This window comes from Scomber japonicus, chromosome 6 (assembly GCF_027409825.1).
Source record: "Scomber japonicus isolate fScoJap1 chromosome 6, fScoJap1.pri, whole genome shotgun sequence".
NCBI lineage: Eukaryota > Metazoa > Chordata > Actinopteri > Scombriformes > Scombridae > Scomber > Scomber japonicus.
The window spans coordinates 25514879-25538812 of NC_070583.1; the positions used below are offsets into that span (position 1 = coordinate 25514879).

The following is a 23934-nucleotide window of genomic DNA, read 5'->3' on the forward strand; positions in this document are numbered from 1 at the left end:
GAAATAAATTACAGGAAGTGAAACTTTCACCTTCTCGCTCCTTAGAAAGAGAAAGATAAAAAAGAAACAACAACTTTGACAAGCCCCTTTCTGTCCAAAGGGCAAATTCTTCTGCTATCAGATGTTTATACCACAGCAAGACACTGAAGCTGTGCAGCAGTAGAAGATGGGGTGTACATTTACAGTATCTGGGGCATTGCTATAAAAACTCTTCTACCGCTCATCAACCACCAGTTTAACTATATTATTTTAAGGCAGAGTTCGACTTCAGCTCTGTTCAGATGTAATTACACAAGGAAACATGCCATTAACCTTGACTTCACATACTGTCAGTGGCAGTATTGTAAACAAGCCAGTTTGTAGAAAATGTAGGGTAGATTTGAGATTAGCACATCTGCACCACACACCGGAACCAAATAGACACGTAGAAAAGAGAAACATACTTGTGCATATTCTCACACACAGCAAGAACGGACATGTATATATATACACTAAGGCTAGGCAATAATTCAATGTTATTGCTTAACTCTCTGTGAAATTGTACCATGATAATAAGAACATATATTTTACATAACTCTTAATTTAACAATTTTAAGCAAACTAAAATCATACTACTAAATCATATCAGGTTTTCTTTTCATATGAGAACATTTGCTATTGTAATGCAAAGCAGTGGAACACAGTTCACTGCAACACATTAGTTTGGTTACTGTGATTTTGCATACATTGCTATATGATTATATACATAATTATTAAGAAAATGTTTTTTAGATACAGTGGTGATATTGATTGTAACCATAATGCTCAGCTCTAATGTATACCTCAAATGATCACACCTGTTAGATACACTATTGAATTACCCCAAACACAAACCCCACACACCTGTACCATGACCTTCACATGCCCCATATTCACATGGTGCAGTTAAAGCCAAAGAATACATATGATACCATTGCTTACACTGGCTAACAGGCACACATACCGAAGCCTACACAGTCCTACATAGAGGTTTGAGCCTGTGCAGGCCAGTGACAGGCAGAGACACATATGCTCACTCATTAAACGCATACAGTTCATACCACAATACACGTTCAGACAGTTTGAAGACCAGCGTATATCAGCTCTCTCAAAAAGACAGGATTCTATGTGAAGTTTGTCTTGTGTTTGTTTACTCTTTCCACCCCAAGCCATTCTGTGGCCGATCAGCCAGCCGGGGCTAGGTAATCCCCATAGGTAAACACAAGCAGAGCGGGGCCTGCTCAGTCATACCAGCCTCTCCACATCACACCACTACACCCACACATGCTGCACCCAGGTTGAAGCCCTGGGCTGAAAAGCTACTACACCCACACAGCTAAAAGAGACATTTTTCTGGAGCTGCAGAGCCTGGCCTTGTCTATAAAGGTATGTGTGGATGATGGGTAGACAGAGGTGCTTTCATCTTGATCCTGTTTTGTTGGTTACAGTTAAGGTTTATCGAAAAAGGCAGAAATGACAAATCTCATCAGGTGCTTTACAATTATGTTTGCACGCATTCCCAGTAGCCAAGGAGTTGCACTGGAATAACCTGAAAATAACCAGAGTGAGGCGATGCTTAGATTATTAGCGGTGTCATGTAAACAGCATACGAGCAGAGACTAACAGAGGCGAGTTCCTCATCTCTTTTTCAAACTAGTCACACTATGTATACACCTTGGTTTGTTTCTTTCCGATTTTGATTTTGCGCTCGCACCACAATGGTTATGGCGTTAACCACACTGACATTTTGTGTTTAAGAAAGAGCGATAGAGAGCTGTAGGCTAGCAGAAATGCATGGCATAAGCAGAATGGCTTTTATGTCACGCCTAACACCAGCTTGCATAAAGATACCCAGTAAACTTGTCACATAAAACTCAACAAATACCACCAAAGTAGCAGCATTTTTCTACACCTACTTCCTGTTAGCATGTGGCACACCACACATCCTAAACTATTAAACAACTGTGAATTTGGGTTTTTGGGGTAAATCAATCTACTGTAATTTATGCACTCAAATGAACAATTACTACTATATTACTATGAGTATTTGTGGTGGACCAGTCGTTTGTGTGCATTCAAATATTGATTTATAGAATTAATGTGCAACTGGTGTTATAGTCATGATCAACTCCAGCAATCTGGCAGTAAGACATTATGGTGAAATAATATAATAAGCAGATGTCAACAAAGAGAAAACATAGTCTGGTTTCTTTTTTTAAAAATGCATTTGTATTAAAAGTCCTGTAATTTTTTTTTTCAAACAGACAGCCCACGGTTAAGGGGCTGGTCTGAAATTAAACTTACAATCAGGTTAGATTTGTCAACGGTACATCATCACATTTCCTGCTAAAAACAACAACAAAAATAGTAAGAAGAAACAAAATTCCTTTGATTTCAGTGGTCTGGCAGGTAAGCGTTTGGTGCTGTCGTTATGTCTATGGGGTTCCAGTACCTGTGCATTTCAAGATATAGGTTTGGCCAGACCAAGCAGACATTTCAAATAGAACATCTTTTAGACTTCGAAACGGCCAACGTAAAAACATACAGAAAACCGCCATTCCATTAACAAAAAGCCTATTGGTAGTTTTTTTTTTTTCAGTCTCCACCCCATGAGATTATCCAGAAGAACAGTTCACTAGTTTGTGGATTGCCTTGTTGAAAGGTTCTTTTGGTGATACATGTAGGTTGGCACTATATCTGAACAGCTGATTTGTTTTGGAAAGGCACTCGACACAAGGGCGATCGGGTCACCGTCCCCATGTCACTTCAGTTAAGGTCCTCTCACACACTCAAAAAGAAGATGAAGAGAAAAGTGGCACTCGTCACATTACTCCACCAGCAGATAAGTGGTGTTGATTTCTTTTGACTTTGGAAAAAAAATAGGATTTGGAGTGTTGTGGAGCATTGCTCCAATATGGGTTAGGCAGAGATATTCCCCAAAACTTTACCCTCCCCAGACTGTGCAGTTATTTAACAAAATATACTCTCTGTCTTCTTCTTATACAGAAATATCCATTTATGAGTGTCTATAAGTGTTGCTCTCCATATCTTCTCCATTGGGGTTTAGTTCCAGTTGTGAGTACTGTTGGAACTGGTGGGGATTGGGGGAGGGGGGTTTGTTGCTGAAACTCTGGATCTGACACTGTGTTGACATCAACGGCGGACACATCGTGCAGCAAAGATACTCCAACCCAGCAGAATTCCTGAAGAGTGGACCCCTCCCTCTGTCTCAGTTGCTCCCTTCCTCCTCCTCCTCTCTTCCCCCTGCAGCATTCCTCCCTTCATTTTCCTCCAAGGCCAGGGTGAGACACACGAAGAAGAGCTCAACAGTACACACTTGCTGCAACACACTGCCACAAAACAAGATATAAGAAGAACGTCATGAATGAACTGAGGCAACCTCTTAGAGAGAGATCATGAAAAACACTGCTTTTTCAGGCTAAATTTAGGCTCGACTCAACAAAATCTGACTCGCTGATCCCTGAATGTAGGCCGTACAGGAACTTTGGAATCTCCCGACTCCTCTTAACCTCATTCTGAAAAATGCCATTTGAGGGCTTGTTGAACAACTCCAAAGCTGTAGGTGTAAAGATTGAACCACTATCTACGTGAGCCTAATTAAATCAGCCATAGCTTGCCCTTCCAGTTCTGCAAATGAGTCAGACACTTCCCCAATCTGCTTAGCAAAACAATAGACTGCAAGTGTCCTACTGTAGTTTAAGAGATAAAACTAATATTTAGCTCTTATGAACAGCAGTGGCACTGAACTGAGGGAGCTCTGATGATTTTTTTAAACTGGGGGACTTGATGCCTGATATAAACTTGACCATGTGTCCAGTGTTAAAGCTATTCACTACATTACACTTTAAATAGACATCTTTCAATAACAAAGCTCACTGTCACTGGTTCTGTGTCACTTTATGAAACTGTGTCAGCTATTCATTTTCATTGTATGGATGCTCAAACTTACCATTGCAAACTTAAAAACCGAGCAAAGAATAAAACTTTTTAAGGCTGTCCTTTTTTTTTTTCTTTAAAGAATGACACAAGACGAACAGCACTGATCGTCGCCATTTGGTGTTGAGGCATAGTTCATCTGTCGGACTATCTCTGCAAACAGTTCGTCCACCGAGGTTTTATTTTTGGCTGAAGTTTCCATGAACGGGCAGTTCCAGTCGTCCGCCAGTGCCTTCCCCTCCCCGGACGAGACCTCCCTTTCCCCCTCCAGGTCCACTTTGTTTCCAACCAGAATCATCGGCACCCTCTCGTACCGTTTCACCCGAATGATCTGATCTCTCATCGGCTTGATGTCCTGGAAGCTCTGCTGGTTCACCAGGCTGTAAACCAGGATGAACCCCTGCCCGTTTTTGATGTACAAGTCTCGCATGGAGGCGAACTGCTCGGTCCCCGCCGTGTCCAGGATCTCCAGGACGGACGGAGAGGAGTCCACCTCGATCTCCTTCCTGTAGAAATCCTCTATCGTGGGGTCGTATTTTTCAATGAAGGACCCCGTCACGAACTGGACGGTGAGTGCGGATTTACCGACCCCACCGGACCCGAGAACCACTACTTTGTACTCTCTCATGGTTCCCAAAAAGAGGCGACACACTCCTTCCTCTCCTCTCTCCGCTGTGAGCCAGCTAGCCGCCCTGCTGGGTTTCAACCCGTGCACCGTTGTGCCTCCGCCAGCAGTTTTTGTGCAGGCTCCGGTCGGTGGATGCGGGGCGTGGTCGTCAACTATCGCCGCTCAGGAGGTAAATACGGTTCTTCTGACCCAACACTCAGCATTTGAATTGTGGCATGTTGAGACCCCAACGACAGCCCGGCCGGTTCTTGTGCAAGCTTCCCCCCGTTTTCGTTCAAGTAGCCACCGTGCAATCGTTGCTCTTTCTGTAAGAGTCAAGTTAGCTGTTACGGCAAACCATACGGAAAAACATACTTCCGGTTATTGCTTTCAAATTAAAAGTCTATTGACTCAACCTGACACGCAAAGTCTATCAATATCTAGCTTCAGTAAGTTTAAATACAACCACTCACATATATATTTAGAAATATATTGTTGTCTTACCTATTGTTATGGAGGACAAATTATTTGAGCGTGATGAGTATACTATCTTGAAAGTTAACTATGTTATTTCCGGTAATGTTCTTACTACATGTAGCTGGCTTGACTCTGCCGTGAGCTCCCTTTGCTTCCTGCCCACACTCAGCACGCAGTCTGCGTCCCACGTCACTCAAATAAATACGCTCCAGTGCTGAGTTTAAAGGTGCAGTGCGGGTGTTATCGCAAAGTCAGCTGCCTTCAGTACCCACGCAGACTTGCCACACCTTAGTTTCGACATCGATGATTCTTAGGCTTACTACTGCTTGACTCATTCTCGCACAACTTACTGGAAAAGCCCGTCTACTGCAAGCCTTTGCGTAACCCCAAATGTAATGAGTTCTTCTTCACTTCTTCTTAAACTCTGTTTTACAAACTTGTGGAATTTCATTTTTCCAAACACCAAATATGGCAAGCAAATTGTATCACAAGGAAATGTTGTAAAAATGGCAAACACATCTAGAATATTTCTTAATTTTAGGGAGAAACCAGAATTTAAGATGTTGTTGTGTTTGTAATGGTACCTATGTTCAAAAATATCAGCAAACCTGAATGACATAACAAGAGAGATAGGAAGTGACTCAAATTACTATTTTTGTGAAGCATGACTCCACATGACTCTTCATTGTGCATGTTCAGACACTCATTTATGTGTATTTTGTTTGTTGTTGCAATCTCATACCAGATTATCTCCTTGTTCTGATTTGTGTTATTCTGAACCACAGAGCCACTGTCAGAAGGAAAGTTGTTTGCTCTCTTTCTTGAACTTATGTCTGAATCTGGAAGTTATCAACAATACATGACTTGTGGTGTAATTTTTAATCTGAGTGTAAATGGCACTATGTAATAACTTTGTAATGAAATTATTTAAGTAATCACATTTGCCTGTTTGTGTGTGCATGCAGGAGAGTACAAGCTCATTATGAAATAACCACTTTTTCCAATCAATGCCCATCAGCACAGCGCAGTGATGATTAAACCAAAGTCGTGACCTCATCACCTCGAGGGATGGCTGGGGAAACTCTGCTGGATCAATAAAATTTTAATTCATCCACAAATCACCAACGGCGATACAAAGCGCACTCGCACATTGCGGCCAAACTCGTGAATGGAGGAGGAAATCTGTTAGTCAGTATGTGATTGCTCAAGTTCAAAGAATGCATCACACATGTTCACGTATTATCACACACCTACACACAGATGGTAGCAAACAACACAAACACACTTGTACACATTCAGAGGACTTTGTTTCAGGTTTGGTTTTAGGTGACAGTAGGTGAAGCATGTGGATTGGCTTGTCATGTGGGCTTCCCAAGTGCCCTGCAGCCAGCCAGCCCACCCTCCCCAAACCCCATTAAAAACATCAAGTCAAAGCCTATACAAAGACAATCAGCGCTCTGCCCCATGGGGAGTGAGGGTAACATGACCTATAGAGCCTTGTGATGTGGATTGTCACATCTGTGAGAGTGATCACTATGAGTATAAGGACCAAGCAGCTCTGTCAGAGAAGAGTGGAGTTTATTTTCACACACCACTGATAATTAGATAGACATGGTCACTTTGTCATGTAATGGTATGCCCCCGTCACCCCACAACCCCCATCCCTCTAGGTAAGTTCCCCAAAACTAAACTAACAAAGAGCTGGTAATGTAGCTGATGGTGATGGTGATGTGTGGTTTTTCACACAGCTGCTACAGTGTCCTGGCCTCACTTTAACTAGTCTGCTTAAACTGTGTGCACTAATACCCTCTCTCTCTTTCTCCCTCTCTCTCTCTCTCTCTCTCCCTCTCCCTCTCCCTCTCCCCCTCTCTCTCTCTCTCTCTCTCTCTCTCTCTCTCTCTCTCTCTCTCTCTCTCTCTCTCTCTCTCTCTCTCTCTCTCTCTCTCTCTCTCTCTCTCTCTCTCTCTCTCTCTCTCTCTCTCTCTCTCTCTCTCTCTCCCTCTCCCCTCTCCCTCTCTCATACACACATGTATGCACTAAATAAAAAGCTCCCTTGATATTAATAAACAAATTATCCAGCAAATGTTTACATTACTTTTTTTGGTTTTACTGTATACTCATATAAATAGCATGCAATGGAAATATGTCCATATGTAAACTGAAAGAGTTATGAAATAGCTCTTCCTTTTCTGTTGCTTAGTAAGATACCTAGTACAACACAAACAGGGACTTTCTGATCAGAAAGTACATTTCAGACTGTAACTTTGGAAGATACCCTCTTGCCACGGCTAACTCAGAAAAGCTCTGGGTGGACTCTCTAGTGCAGAGAGTCCACCCAGAGACAGCTAAATGTGTGTTTTTGTCTGTGTTCTTGTTATTGTGAAGCGACCTTGGGTTTCATGAAAGGCGCTATACAAAATCAAGTTATTATTATTATTATTAGAGAGAAGGAATCATTACAGTGGCATTGGAAGAGTGTTGGGGATAAACTCTGTAATGGTATATAAAGTATTTATCAAAGTCTGAATCTGCCATAGCTGATAATACCTTTTAAGTTAGTATGGTGAACTTGTTGGCTAACAATTGCCAATTTAGAAATATGGAGTCTTGTTTCTGGCTAATCAAATATGCCATCTCTTTTTTGCTCTCCAGTAACTCCTGAGGGAACTATCGGGCTCTTTAGCAGCTTAATGCTTCACAATGTTCTTCATTTAGTCTCTAAATTTGTCCATCTCCTGTTTGTGTGTGTGGTTTCCTCCTCTCCTTTGTATGTGTGCTGTTTTTTTTTTTAACAGGTCTCCATGGTGAGAGGGGGTCATGTGACTCAGGTCTTATCTCTTTGTAGTGGCACCTGGACGTTCGTCTATGCACTCCCAATCATAGTCATGAATGTTATCAAATTACTTGATTTATACTGCACACACAACATCAATTACATGTCAGTCCATCCCCTGCTCTTCCTGAGGTTTCTTCCTTTTTTCCCTGCTCAAGTGTTTTGTTTTGGGTTTTTTTGTTTGTTTTGTTATGTTTTTTTATTTTTTTGAGGGGTGGTGGAGGTGGGTCGGTGGGGGAGGGTGTCCTTATTTGAATCGAGGGTCCAAGGATAGGGAATGTTGTAAGCTGTAGTGATTGTAAGGCACCAATGCAGTACAATTCTGATTTGTGATATTGGGCTATATAAATAAAAACTGACTTGACTTGACCTGAATTTGATGTTGGGCATGTAGTGCACCATTGCACCAACAACACTGTGGAGAGTGGTGAGAGTGAACCAAGCATTTCAGTTATGGGCTGTGAAAACCAAAATAATGAATTAAGATAAAAACTTTGCAGAGCTGATGGGAACTGAAATGCATAATTATTATAACTAAATATTCTGCTGTTTTTGCATTCCTAAAACTTCCTGAATCCAAAGACTTTAGCTTCCCTTATAACCTCTACCAAGGGACCTTGTCTTATTGCTCCTTAAGTACAGTAATACCACTTTAATCTCATATTATTCCCACCATGGTGTAATTGAAATAGCCAGAAACAGGCCGACGACAGCTGATCTATTCAGTAAAAGGTGAACATCTACAACAACACAATCAGATGTACAGCGACAGGTCTTTAATCCTCACTCCAGGCCTGTGAGAGTGACAGTAGACTAATTAAAATGTCTGAGACCACTGTGCTAATTAATGACAGAGATTAGTCCTCTCCAACATTTTCATCCCATAGGGACTTTGAAACACATCTTTAGGCTATAATTTTAAAGGGGAAAGACTTTATTTTATTTTATTACTTGGCTCAGATGTACTGTTTATAGCCTCCTGACCTTGAATGAATCCTTCAGTTTGAATAGTTTGCATTTCCACTCACCCTCTGTGGCAAATGTTTTGATTAATCAATTATTCAGATTGTGGAAGATGCCCATTCATCATTTCAATAGGATAGCAAAGTCTAAATAAAATGCTTTCCATCGCCATCATGTGATGAGGCTTCACAGTTGGCAGCAAGTGTTAGCCATTATGTATTATTACTTATGACTGTAAAGGGTTGTTACACACCCCCTATATGTCCCCTTGAAAAACATAACACAAGCATTCATCCTAACAGTGTAGCATAAGCTGTTAATCCATTCTGAGTTTGCAAGAGTTGTTTTTTTTTTTCAAATAAGCCTTGGAAGTTGTAGTTTGAAAAAAAAAAATCAATCCAACGCTCAATGTTTGGCTTTTTCCAGACTTTCAACCACATCTCATTTTCATCACATAGAGAGTTTGAGCAAGTTGATATCATTTTTCTCTATGCAAAATCTTTTTGCACCTCGTACATAGTATGCAAATGATGTGAAAAGCAGATGGGACAGATTGAGAGGAATGACAGATGTTCTGGGCCAAATTCAAACTGATGCTGTCACATTTACTGAGGTTAGAAAATGCAGCTTTAAAATGGAGATAAAGCCAAAGATATGGTGGTGAATTGCAGAAAAGAGTGTTTTTTTTCTCACAATATTTGGGGTAGCTGAATCAATATGGGGGATTGTAATATGATTTACAAAGTAGGAAATAAGCCAAAAATATATTTCTAATGTACTCACACATTTCTTTTGCTGGTGTTATCAAATCGTTGCATTATATTATTAAGCTACTGATAGAGTTTTACCTACTCAAGGCTCAGGTGGCAAGGTTTGGGAACCATGGGAACAAAGAGGATGTTCTGCCTCTTTTTTTTCTGTTCTGCAATGAGGCATGTTTTCCAGCAGAGAGCAGCAGACTTACATCTAACCATGTGAGTGCCTCGAGATGTCTTACATGAACTCAGATGTTTTGGTTAACTGGAGGCTTCACACTGAGATGACATTGCTTTGAAATGTGTTATGCATTTGTCATTTTATGTGGCAAAATCAGAATAACCATTTAACATTAGTTTTAGTTTAAGTCAGAAATAACTTATGGGTGATTGTGTCAGAAGTTTTTTTTTTTTTTTATCAAATAAATATGTAACACACCTTCACAATTCCAGAAAAAAAGTAACTCACAACAACACAGCATGCAGGATTTTCGAATGACATTTTTCTGGGTGAGAATGCAATATAGTTCAAACTGAAGACAAAAGGCTCTTGTCTTCAGTCAAATGGCATTATGTTCACTCACAAAGCAAGAGCATTCTGCAGAGAAACTGATCAAGTCTCAGTCATTGACATTTTGTCATATGCCTTTTCAACCAAACTGATCACAGACTGAATTAAAGAAAAACAGAGTCATATATGATGTAAGACAAGAGGAGAGAGACAAAAATGAAAGAAGAAATAGCAGATAGAAAGTGACAGTGTGACAGTTAGAGAGCAGACACTGGGTCTTTCATCCGGCCCACAATGCAAGGCTTTCATGTGAGGAATTTGGCCATCATTAATAATACATACAGCTCTATCCAGTCCAGCACAGTTGATTGCTGGGGGTTAAAGTTTAGGGTTGAGAGTCACAGTAACCATCATCATCACAGAGAAGGATCTGACATTCTCACTTCCTCATTGAGGCTGATGGGGACTTTCGTAATAATGAGAAGTGCAATGAGGGAGCATGTTCTTTTTCCCGGTTCACAGCTTCAAGGTTGCCTTGGGAGGGAGGCTGCAGATTTATAAAGTACTCAGCCAGATGTGAATATTCTTGTAATAACCACATGACATTCTGGGGATCTTAATGTCCACACTTACATGTTGTATAGCCAAAGAGAAACAACAGAATCCTAGCAGCAATGTAATTACTGCTTTTGCAAATACAATGGGAGCAATTCATCCATTAAAATATGAGGTGTGCATATGTGAATGTGTATGTGTGTGTGTGTCAGTGTGTGTGTGTGTGTGTGTGTGTGTGTGCGTGCATGTTGGAGAGGCACTCCATAAAGACACAATCAGTGCTAAATGGGAATTGGAAAGGCTCTGAGGTCTACTGGGGTTTCATGCAAGTCTAAAATAAAACTACTGACTTCTCACCTTATATAAGACTCCCTGCTGCCAATACAGTATGTGCTTAAATGACATTTAGCTCAGGTCCACTGTAATACGGAAATTACATTTGTGTGTCCAAGGATGTCTGTTCAACATTTAAGCTTTTCTTTTTCGTTCACTCTAATTTGGCAAAACTACATTAAATGTCCTTAAATATCTATCTTATTTTGTCTTCTTTAAGTTTAATGGCTATAATAGATGTACAAAACAATCCTAACTTAACCCTAGTCCCTGGTTCTTATCTGCAGATAGACTTTGCTCAGTTTTCATGGAGCTGAATATGTAAAAATGCAAGTTCAGTAGCTGTTGTGATTTTATTCACGGCATATGGCACAGGGTACGATTTGATTATATCACATGCTGCTCTTTTCTATGATCACCTTTTTGTTTGTTTTAATATGTATAGTAGAGTACACAATGCAGGTGTTTTATGAATTAAATATTTTTGATACTATAAATCAGCCTGAGTATGAATCAATTGTTAGATTCAGGTCCATACTGCAATTATGTGGGTTTATTGACATCATTTATTACATTACTCCTTAGGCTAACAATTGTCTTTATTTTTCTTATTGTCAACAAATTATTACATGTATTCATTATTGCAAATATTATGTGTGTATCCAATGAGCAGCACTTTCACACTGGATGACATGTTCCTTCATGCTTCCCCCTGGAGGTATTGGCTACCACTGTTTGTTTATAAATGATTCCACAGACTATTAACATCTATCAAACATCCTGTCTCAGGAGAGCAGGTTCTTGTAAGGCAAACACCACTCAAGCACTTACAGTAAGAAGCTTTCACTAAGTTGAAAGGTTGGTTATGTGGTAATCATATGTCAGCATTTTTTTAAAGTTAGTCTTCCTTCTTGCACTAAAGCATTAAATTGGAATTTCCAAATAAATTAATTTTTATGAGCCTTTTTTTTAAAAGATAGATTTTAAATTGTCAACAACTCAGACTTAACATAGATGAAAGTCCGAAAAAAAAAATTTAAAATGTATTTAGATCAGGGTGAACTTGACCTTAAGCCTGTAGTCTAAAAGCCAAGTGTCTGGGACTTATAGTGAAGCTGTTGTCCACTGCTGGATCAATATTCTGCTGATCGGTGAGTTCACACAGTGTGTAATCAGCAGGCTGACGTGACAGGTACTGAAGCTTGCTGCAGACAAAAGTGCTCAGCTATGGCCAAGAACCCAGTCACTGAACCATGTGGATGACCACTCAATCATGACCACAGTGACTTGGCTAAGTTTAGCAGGGAATCCAGGACAAGTGGCTCAGTTTACACACACACACACACACACACACACACACACACAGGCACACACACAGGCACACACACACACACACACACACACACACACACACAGGCACACACACACAAGCATATGCACACACATGTTTAAGCCCACAGGGAATACACAAACAGAGAAAAAAAAAAGATGTGCAGAGAATGAACAAAAAATATGCAACCAGTGTAGAAGCTTAGACAATGTCATGCAGCAATATCCATTACATTATAACACATGAACTACACATGAACTAGTGTCTTAGCTGTCATAGTTATGTTTTAAGCTGTTAAAATCACCAATGGTAGTTTCATCCATTAAAATAAAATTCCTCATCATTGGTCAATCACACTGCATTTAAAGCACACCACTTTTAGCCATTTTCACTACATCCCCATTTCACTTCCCCCTCCACTGACAGAGACACAGCCTTACTCTATTTTTGTCCAGACAGACAAACCCCTCCAGACAAGATATTAACAGGACACCTGTGCAAGGTGAATATATGTGTGTCTGTGTCAGTGTTAATATGACTTGGCACACATTTCTGCAATTCAGTAGCCACACTTCGACACTGGCACCATGAAAGCTCAACTAGGGTGAAAACACTGAAATACATGCACATACACTTTGACAATGTGCAAAAACACGCACATACAAACCTAACATTTTCACACTCACCACCTTCACACACAGATCGATATAGACTAAGAAGGATAAGTTGTTGTAGTGTAGTGAAGGCTGGTTGAGTGTTAAATCTAGATAACTGTTACAATGAAGTGATTTCTGGACATACTGAAAATGCTTGGAGTGCAGCCTGGACTTACGTAGCTCTATGGTGTTGTCCTTTAAAAGATGAAGACGCAGTTATTACAATTAATCGTACCTTTTTTTGTCCAGGTTGTGCACTGCATCCAATTTATACAAGACTACTACTGTCCAGTTTTAGGACAAAAGGAAGGTCTAGATTCAAAACTCAACCTGCCTTTATTGTTAAACTACAGCAACTTCCGGGTGCACTAAAATTATTTTACAAGCACACACTTGGATACTCCCACGCACGTACAAGTATGCCTTTATCTCCCCACCGTGTGTGAGGGTGGTGTGGTGTGAAAATATTCAGTATGTGTGTGCATTTTCAATGTGTGGGCACAGTGTCAATGTGTATGTGCACATACAGATACACACACATACACACACAAACACTGAACTGCTAGGAATTAATAGGGTGAGGCAGCCAAGCAGCACAGGATAATAGAATCTGAACAACGAGGCTGGAGGGGAAGAGGAAAGAGGCAAGGAGAAATAGGAAGGGGAGGTGCCTGAAGAAAAAGCGACTAATCATCGGGGGTCAGGGAAGGGGAGGAGAATTTATGGCCAAGAAGAAGAGGTTAGAGGCGAAATTGGTAACACAAAGTAGGTGCTATAAAAAAAAAAAAAAGGAAATTTCGTTTTGTCAGGCTGTTTTGGTGTCTTTCTTTGATTAACTTGCTCCCTAAATGTGTGTAGGTGTTAGTACAGCAGCTTTAGAGGGCAAACTGTTCTGTCAGCTATTTTCTTGAGTGGAGAAAGCACTTCACTGCTGATCTTCTCTTTCTATTAATGGATAATGGAGTCATCTGTTCATGACTGTTAATATATTTGAATGCATGTGTTGCATATATGCATAGAATTCAAAGTAAGTGCAGTTGGCAAAGAAAAAAAGATAAAGTTCAAGTCTCAAAAAAGTCGCAATTTTAAATTTTGTAGCATTTTCTGACGAAATCTTATATTGATGGATTTATGGAGAATAAAGACCTTCCCTAGGCACATTTCAGGCTTTAAACACACCTAAACCAATAGTGGAGAAGCAATAAAATGACCAAACATCTGAGTCACATCTAATCATGCAAGGTGTATCTCTGACTAATGATAGGTAGGAAAAACATGAGTCGATGAGATAACGCAGCTTTATTTGGGGTGGATCATTAACAGTCACGAGCTACAATAGGATGCAGAACATATGTAGTAATTGAGTTCATCAGAGTGCATGTGTATAGCACACACACACACACACACACACACACACACACACACACACACACACACACACACACACACACACACACACACACACACACACACACACAAGTGACAAAATAATGGAAGCACAGAATGAACTTTAAAGTTTGAAGTAGTTAAATCACAATTACAAAGGCAATGTAAAATGCCAATTAGCACCATGTGTCAGCTTTAACCAACAAGAAATGTGTTCAAATTTCAGATATTTGTTTGTTTATTTAACTTCTACACTCATACTTTCTATACATTATGGTCTTAAGGCTTTATTTTATTAAAATGTGTATAATATTTGTTGCAACAAAGGCGAATTCAAACCCATCAGCCTTTTAAAATCCATCATGTATAATTTGTGAATAATGTAAACACCTCCTATAAGGTCAATAATTCACCAAATTCCCAGAGACAATGATCTGGACATGACTATTAGTCTTTTCTAGAAAATATTCAAAGGACTAAATTGACTACATTTTAGATTACATTTAATTTCAGGTGTTACACACACTGTACTCATTCTGCTCTAAAACATGCTGGCAAATGAAATGATTTGTGGCACTGCTTACATTTCATTTTTTGATCCAACTGTCTAATAAAATAGTTATTGTTGATGCCATTGGTGTTTATTTTACCCTCCCACATGATCACAAACACTTCTCTGTCTATATGTCAGAATCTATTAAAAGGACACAGAAACTCAGTTCTGTTTCAAATGTTCACAATTTATGACATTTAAATAATTTGATTGCATGTTGAATTTAAGGTGAAAAGATTGTTGTTAAATAAGTCGAACATATTCCTTGCAGGTGTTTATCAAACTGTGTGGAGTAATTTGCTGGAAAGTCAGAATCCATAGCTGCACTCTGTTGCACATTTAACAATAAGTACCCATGTGTTTCCTGCTGCTTGCAGATTGCAGTGGACTGTAAAACATGGAGAATGTAGCAACTTTGTTTTTTCCCCATGTATGTTGATTAAAAACAAACAAACAAACTGTACACCAAAACAGGCAGTTCAGGAGGTGTCAACTGGTGAAACTTTTAAAATAAAATGTTTTAACATCATGTAAAACTTTAATGCAAACTTATTTTACATAATTACTTCAGAAAATCTCAAAATATTAATGAAGGTCTTAAAAATCCTTTACAATCTAAATATCAACCACAGCTTTGAAAATATAAGATTTTAAGATATAGTGATAGTGATAGCTGATCTCTTTTAAGGCCCTGGTCCTTAGTCTGTCCAAACATTGTCATCTACTTGTGATCATTTTGGAAGCAATTTTGCGAGTGTCACTACAAACGGATGGTTGCTCTCCGGGGTCAGGTAATGGTCAATTCAAAAGACATGCACTTAGTTCTTCAGCTTCAAGTGATATCTTTAAGATGTTCTTTTAAGATGATAATAGACCCATAAACACAGCTGAACAAACAGATCGAAACAAAAATGAATCTTCATGAGATGCATGCAGCACAGGATTTGTAGATATTTCCGAATCCCTCACATGAAACAGAGGCTTTCTTCCTCACCACACACAACTCAGGACCTACATGACAGCAAACCAGACATGGTGAGGAGGAGTGAACCTGTGGAGGCGAAAGACGACCCTTCTTCTTACCTATAAAGCATATATGGTTATGTTTGTCCAACATTTCCATTACTCAACATCTGTATATATATAGATATGCCTACACACAGCTTGCTTTCCTTTTCATACCCACACCATTATTCCCACTCTTTTCAACACACACGCTGACACATTGTGAATATGGAGCAGTGGATGTAATCTACCAGTACATAAACTTTTGGTTTTAAGAGATTTGTCATCCACCCTGCAGAAGCGCTGCCGGCAGACTAACGTGTTGCCAGCTAATAAAAACATTGGACTCTCAGTGGAATGCATAGCTCATCACCCTTTACAGTAGTTTCATAACTTTCAGACACTCTGCAGGAAGGGAGGAACTCAAAATTAAGAGTTTAGTCACATGCTTTTAAAAATGTGTTCTTTTTTTAGTTTTTGTACAAACAGTTGTCTTCACAGGACAGTCTCCCAGAATGGCCCTTGGTGATGTCATTTTAATCAGACTGACTTTTGAGTGAATCTTGTGTTATGATCTAATAAGAACCTCATAATAGAGCTCTAGGTATTTTGTTAAATTGCGATTCAGGATTAATAATTTACTCTCACAACTCACTATAACACACTTTCTTCCATTTATTTTAGTGTGTATTTGGATATATGAATAACCCATACTTCTTACCTAGTGCTGCATTCTCTTTCTGCTGCAGATTTTTTAGTATGCCTGCAGCACATTTAGTATCACTGTACCTTTCAGCTTCTTGTTCTCACACCTTGCCTTATCTTGTCTCTTCCCTATGCTTCACAAGCAGCAGGGCCCCTTTTATTTAACCTCAGTTCATTTCAAAGCTACACATCCAATCTCATAACTCTTATCACACAGACCAGCTCATCTGTACTCTGTCTGACAACACGCTCATCTCCCAGCCGTGCAAACCTGCATCATCTGATATCTGTTAAAATTTGAAACAACATCAGCGTAACCTTCTCTATATGTACTGTATATATGTACTGTATATATTGAATGAAAAACATGGAATTAATATGAATTTTTTGTCCAAAACTGACCAAGCCAAACCACCTTTAGACATCTTCCTCTCTGTCTGGGGTTATACTGCTTGATCTGATCATTGTGACCCCCATTGTATGAAATGAAAGACGTAAGTTTGTGGATGTCAGCCAGTAAACCGATCGTTCAAGTTGATCGATGAAAGCGCCAAGAAGCGGCAGAAAATCAACAAGAAGCCAGACAGGACTGGCTGCAGAGATATTGATCATAAACCTTATGACAGCCAAAATATGACAGGCCTGTGCTCTGTCTCATGTGCCCTCTCCCAGTTGTTCTCCCAGTCCCATCTAATCCTTATATACAGTACCAGTCTAACATTATTGTTGCTGGCAGAAGTCCAAGCAATTGCATGGCTTACTTTAGGAATAACTTTAGAGTAACCTATAGAGTTTAAAATGATGACTTCCTGTTCATTGCTATGCTTACACCATCTGTCCAGTAACAGAGTGAGAATAATGTCTTTCATTTTGTTTTTACTTGTCCATACAAGTATTAGATCAGGGTTTATAACTGGATTTAACACCCTTGGATGTATGTCTGACATCATGATGAAAGTGAAGTCATTTCATGGTGGATATCAAAGGAGGCAGAGGCAACTCCAGAGGCGACTGTGAACATATTGCCTCAAAGACACACATGGCAGTCTCATTTTAAATGACTTTCACTGTCAAAAGCAGCCACGCCCCAGGTCATCTATATTTCTGATAGCCTATCATTCATGCAGTATTGTTATGGACAGAGGCACTGTAAGATGTGGACATATGAACACAACAAAATGGATAGTCACTATTAGATCTTCCGATTCAAATGTCTCACCTATATTGCATTGCTTTTCTTATGTTTGGCTTTTTTGTTAATCTAATTTCTGTTGTTACTGTGCTTTTTGTGAGCCACTTTGATACTATGTGCTATAAACTGTGTATTGTGTCTTTGTAACTTCTGTTTGAAAAGCGCTATGTACATAACCTTAACCTAACATACAATTAGTGTCGACAATGTCAGACTACTTACCAGCTGGATTTTGGGGAACAGAAAGCAACTGAAACCTGAAAAAGAAAAGACACTTAGACAGAATATAAAACAACACTCAGTGGTTACATGGGCTGAGTTATATAAACACTGTATATTTACTGTTAAGCAAAATGAAGGTAAGATAACTTCTAAATTCATCCTGCATCACTAGGAAAACAGGTTGGCACTTAAACACATTCCTTGAGTATGGAAACATAATCATCTATAAAAAGATTACATTTGTCATCCCAATTTCCCCCATTTACGGCTAGGTACAGTGGCATTAATATGTTATTTAAGCCTCTGATAGCTTCTTGGATCAAGCGAATAAAACTGTTATTACTCTGTTTGATTATAAATGTGTGTGTGTGTGTGTGTGTGTGTGTGTGTGTGTGTGTGTGTGTGTGTGTGTGTGTGTGTGTGTGTGTGTGTAAGTGCATGCTTTGTCTCTTTGGTTGGGAATGATCTTTGGTTGGCAAATACTGACACACACACACACATACACACACACACACACACACACACACACACACACACACACACACACACACACACACACACACACAAACACACACACACTCACTCACACACACTTATTTGCATTTGCACATCATCAACAACCTGAATCCTCTGACAAGTATTTTGACTTTCGTTGTGATGAGAGCTATATCCTTAGCATCCTCCTGAGCTGCACAGTGTTTGGTCTGAGTCAAAAGTACCTTGTAGGAGGTGTTGTATACACACACATTTCCTATGTTTTATTTCAAAGAATTTAAGTGAAAAAGATGCCATTACAGCCTGGTTATTACCATATAAGTGCAATAACACCCTATGAGTACTCTGGGGTTGGTTTAGGCGGTAGGGTGATGCATGACTGGAGTGAATAAACACATTTTAACATGCAAGTGCAACAGTCTGGTGTTGTAACCAGGATCAAGTGAACAAAATATTTTTCTAACATGTTTACTTAGCTGGAAAACATGTATCTGGTTGTGAGGGTGCTATGTTGTGTACAAACACATACTGGATCTTCCTTATACACACCTCTAGGAAAGCTTTATACAGCCTAAATAATGGATACAATTTTCCTCCAAGTACTGCTTATTGCAAAAATCACTATACAGAAGTGTAATGTTGTTATAATGTAAATATCACAAGTGCATGATTCACAAATAATGCAGCAGGGAGTTTGTGTTTATAGGAGTTTATAATGCCTCTTGTTTTTTTTACAGTGTCAATGGAGTCACCTGAATTTGCAGCACAGCCACTCATCACTGTGATCATGCTGTCCCATGATTGTTTGAATCATGAGTTACTCACCAAGAACCACATGCTGACATTTTGATTGCTTTCATTTTTTGTGTAGTTAGTGGTAGGTTTTAGCTCAAGCAGATGGGGCCCCTGTGATAGATGTGGCCGCGCCATCATTGTAAATCTCCAAGAACAAAGATCAGTGTTTTGGTTTAGCTGCCCTGACTGTGATTACCCTCTGGACCCCCTGCCACCAACAGCGTCCTCATGAAACACACACATACAAACTTTGTAAGTGCCATTACCGTGCACTTTGCAGAAATCCTTTTTGTTCTCTTCTCAATACTTGAAATGAAATACTGTGAAGAAAACTTTTTTTCTGTATTCAGAGTAAAGCGAGGAGAATAAAAGGGGTGAAAGGTGGCTGAAAAGGGAGGGAGGAGATACTGGCAAGCATCCCAACTTTCTACAAGTCAACCTTTTACACTCAAGCTCAACAGAACTGACATTGCCTTAAGATTTGGCGCTGGCTGTATCTAATCTTTCTTTCACCTTACCATGTGTACACACAGCAGAGACAATATATGTCCCACAAATAGACTGATGTACATACATGTACATATTAATACCCCTGTGGTCCACGTGCATGACACAGTGGCTCCTTTCAACAACGAAACGATAACCAGCACCCAACAAGAAGAAATAATGACTAAAACAACCGCCTACTTAAATAAGGTCTCCATTGCCTTCCGGCTTTCCAGCGTACATACACACAAACACACATATTTGCCAAGGCCAACTATGCAGTTTACACCTCAAAGCCAGGAAATCAAAAGCTGTTTGTATTCATGGGCCTTGTTTGGAGGAAGAAAGTTGGTCAGTTTCCTGTGCCCACAGTAGCATGCAACCCCTGGGTCCTGGCGACAGCCTCGCACCCCTGTCTGCATCAATAACCTCACGCCATTGTGACAGACACAAAAGCCGTTTTAGTATAAGCCAGAAGAAAAAGGTGCCACTCTTTATTCCTCCCTCGTCCTCTCACTTCCTCCTGGCCGTGTTGAAAAAGAAAGTCAACAGCAGAGTGGAGAAAGAGGAGGGGAAGTAGCAAGACAGAACTCACTGTCATAGTGTGTACACACTTAAGTTGGAACAGCTGGTATGACATAAATGCTATCAGGGAAATACAATTAGTCACCATCTGAAAATAATTATTATAACATATTCTTACTTTTTTTAAATATAAAAATTTATTGACAAAGATCCAAGTGGCCCCAGATATTCTGTACAGGTGATTCACTTCCTTTCTTCACAATAGTCAGCCATGTTACAGATTTACAAAGGTATATTAGTACAGACATCAAACATCTACATAATCCAGGGTAAAATGTACCAAGACAGCTCCACAATCATTTCTCCAGAATGATTACAACAGATACAAAACAGAAATGGTTATCTGTCAACACACGGGTACAGTGCAGTATTTACTTTGAGGTATCTCATACAAACAAGTCTTCAATATGTTGATGGAGTCACAAAGCAGGTGATTGATTGTGTATGTGTGCTCTGCTCATTAAAAGCTATTATTCCCTATGTTGCACTTGTGTAGTTAGAACCAGCTGTGGTAAATCAATGTTTCACTGATAGTATTTTGATATTTGACACATACACTAAAAAGGTCTCAATTAGTGATATTTGAACAAAACAGTTAACAACACAAACTAATCTGGAACGTCACAACATCCTGTACAGTGCACCTTTCATTTATTGTAATATCATATATACAAAATACTGTTGAGTATTATCTTCTCTTTTTTTTTCTCTGTGGTGAACAGATTAACAAGTCAAGAAAGATTGTGGTAACAGAGCCGTTGCAGACCTCAAACACAAAGCTGTCAAAATGAAAAATTGTTTGACCACATCCCCTCCCTAGTCAGTAATACATGGAGCAAGAAACAATGAGTGATAGGTAGCCCTCTAAGCAGAGAGTCCCTTGGTCATAGTGCATTACAATGTCTGTGCGGCACATCCATGCTTCAATCTCAGGTTCAGTGCATTTACTTTTTTCCTCTAAGAGCCATCGCAGGTAGACTTCCTTAACCATAAGCTCTCACCTGCTTAATAGTTATTGATTAAGCATCAGGTCAGTGGCTGCAGAAGGTGCCATCCATTCTCAGTCCTATTTTTCCTGAAGAAATTGATGAATAGGACATTATTGCCTGTAAGGAAACCTTTTTCCCCTCCAGCTTGGTTAATCGTAATGTTAATTTTGTGTAAACATCACAAACTACTCAGTAACAATGAAGAGTGATGGCTCTAACATTTATGGTACTATACATCTACAGTATAATACAGTACAATTGTTTATCAATATCGACGGGCTGCAAGCGACTGATGGTTATCACAGGGTTAAATTAAGTTTTATCCTACAGTTCCATAAACCATCATCCCATCAAAATTTACACACAGCCTTCAGTCCACACAGTGCATTTATTCATTCAATCCCAGGTCCATTGTGGCTTCTAGTACTACTTCCCAAATCCACAGCCATGACTAAGCACACAGGGGCCACCTCTGTGCCCTGTTACATCCTCCGGTCCCCATTCTCCACATACTCAGCCAGGCTGTTGAGCGCCGTCTCCTCACTCTTGGACTGAAGGACATTGTCCCCCTTCCTGGAGGGCTTTTTAGTGGCCCGTGACAGCTTCCTCCTGAATGTATCTCCAGCCAGGAAATAAAGAATAGGATCCACACAGCTGTTGAGGCTGGCCAGTCCCCGCGTCACCTGGTAGGTGGCGTAGACACGGTTATTAAAATCACACATGTCAGGGCTCTGGAAGTACAGCCTGGCTCTCATGTTGAGGTTCTTCATCACGTGGAAAGGCAGGTAGGAGACAGCGAAGACTGCGAGCACAATGATAACCAGGTGAATTGATTTCTGCCGCAGGGGTGCATTGTTCATATCATTGCAGATTAATGCTTTGACAATCATGCCATAGCAGCAAAATATGATAATAAAAGGGATGCAGAACCCAAACACAGTCAAAGTCATGCTGTAGATAAAATAACCTGGTAACTCATCCTCAGTTGTGGTGTCATAACAAGTGGTTGCATTGCGCTTCAAGCCCGTCCTCGAATAATAAAGGATGGGGGAGATGCCCACAACAACCACCGCCCACACCAGTGCGCTGGTAATAACTGCATTTTTCTTCTTCAGTCGACCCAGAGACTTGAGCGGGTGCACCACCCCGGTGTACCTGTGAACACTTATGCAGGTCAGAAACAAAATGCTCCCATACAGATTCACATGGAAAATGAATCGTTGCAGTCTGCACAGAACATCACCGAATATCCAGTCGGTCTTGTTGAAGTAGTAGAAGATGAGGAAGGGCAAAGACAGGACGTAGCAGAAGTCAGCCAGAGCCAGGTTAAACATGTAGACAGAGATGCTGCTCCAGGGTCTCATGTGGCACACAAACATCCAAATGGCCAGGCTGTTGCCCACCAGCCCTGTGATGAAGACCATAATGTAGACAGTGGGCAGGTAGTAGAACTGAAAACCTGTCTTGGTGAGGGAACATCCTCTTGTTTGATTGTGGAGATCTGTCGCGTTCAGCAGGGAGGTCAAGTTCAGGTCTGTGGTCATGGTGTCAGGGGCAGAGGAACGTCCTTTTACTGCATGAAGAAATATTTGTTGTTAAGGCTTATTTTTACTATTTAAATACATTCTTAGACATAAAATAACTAAATAATAAATCAATTTCACTGATCTGTTGCTACACGCTACAGTTGTTCAACGTAAATGACATTTGCATTCAAAACCAGTCATGCCCGGACAGGAAACACAAAGTTAATATTGCCAAACGCCTACGCACAGTCCAACAAATACTACATAGAGACAGAGGAATGATAAACGCATTACAACACTCACCGCTGAGATACACTTGTATTCCACATTCCTGTAATCTTCACTGTTGCAAAGATTTCAGTCAACACACGGACGTGGTGTTACGAGCTGTCAGGTGTCTTCATTTAGCCTTCTAGGAGTGTTGGAAATTGTTTAAAAGTTGCGATCGCTCGGGTTCAGTATGTCACTTCAAGGTGGAAAAAGTCTCCCGTCGGTTCGTCATGCGGGGAGACGATTTTCCCACAACAGCGGCGGTGGGACGCAACAGAGACAGCTGCAGGCTCTGGCATGAAGAGCAGGAATTGGAGGAGGCTCTTGCGCTACGGAGAGGGGAGGTGCGCAACACACAAAACCACTGAGCTGCTTCCCATTTCTAAACGCGCTCTTTTTTATTCCTTCTTCCTCCCTTGTGAGACCTGACCTGGGATATATGACTATAGGAAGGTATGGATCCCATATGATACAAAAATGATATCCGGGGATCCAGATTTCAGCTTTTAAGATTTACGCAAGTTAATAGTTGTGACTTTATTAGATGTAGATATTTGCCATAATAGCATTACTGCTGTTTCAATTGGAAATGGAAGGATTAGATGAAATATTAGGCTACATTTCATTTGGAAATGACGTGATTTGAAAATGTTTTGGGCAGGGTGTTGAGAGGGAAATCATATATTATCATTTAAATGGAAAGTAGGCAGAGCCATAATGGACTATAATC

At 40.1% G+C, this 23934-nt stretch overlaps 2 protein-coding genes across 2 annotated transcripts; both read right to left on the reverse strand.

The window, feature by feature from the left end:
• Window positions 1-2266: 2266 nt before the first annotated feature.
• LOC128360579 (ras-related protein Rap-2b) lies at window positions 2267-5129 on the reverse strand. Its single transcript, XM_053321033.1, has 3 exons — window positions 5087-5129; window positions 3989-4908; window positions 2267-3368 (listed from the first exon to the last, which is right to left on the reverse strand). Exon 2 carries the CDS (start codon window positions 4601-4603, stop codon window positions 4052-4054), a length of 552 nt encoding a protein of 183 aa, XP_053177008.1. The 5' UTR covers window positions 4604-4908; window positions 5087-5129; the 3' UTR covers window positions 2267-3368; window positions 3989-4051.
• Window positions 5130-21890: 16761 nt separating this feature from the next.
• p2ry1 (purinergic receptor P2Y1) lies at window positions 21891-23495 on the reverse strand. The gene is made up of 2 exons (XM_053321103.1): window positions 23238-23495; window positions 21891-22981 (listed from the first exon to the last, which is right to left on the reverse strand). The coding sequence occupies exon 2, from the start codon at window positions 22950-22952 to the stop codon at window positions 21891-21893; it is 1062 nt and encodes a 353-aa protein (XP_053177078.1). The 5' UTR covers window positions 22953-22981; window positions 23238-23495.
• Window positions 23496-23934: the final 439 nt, after the last annotated feature.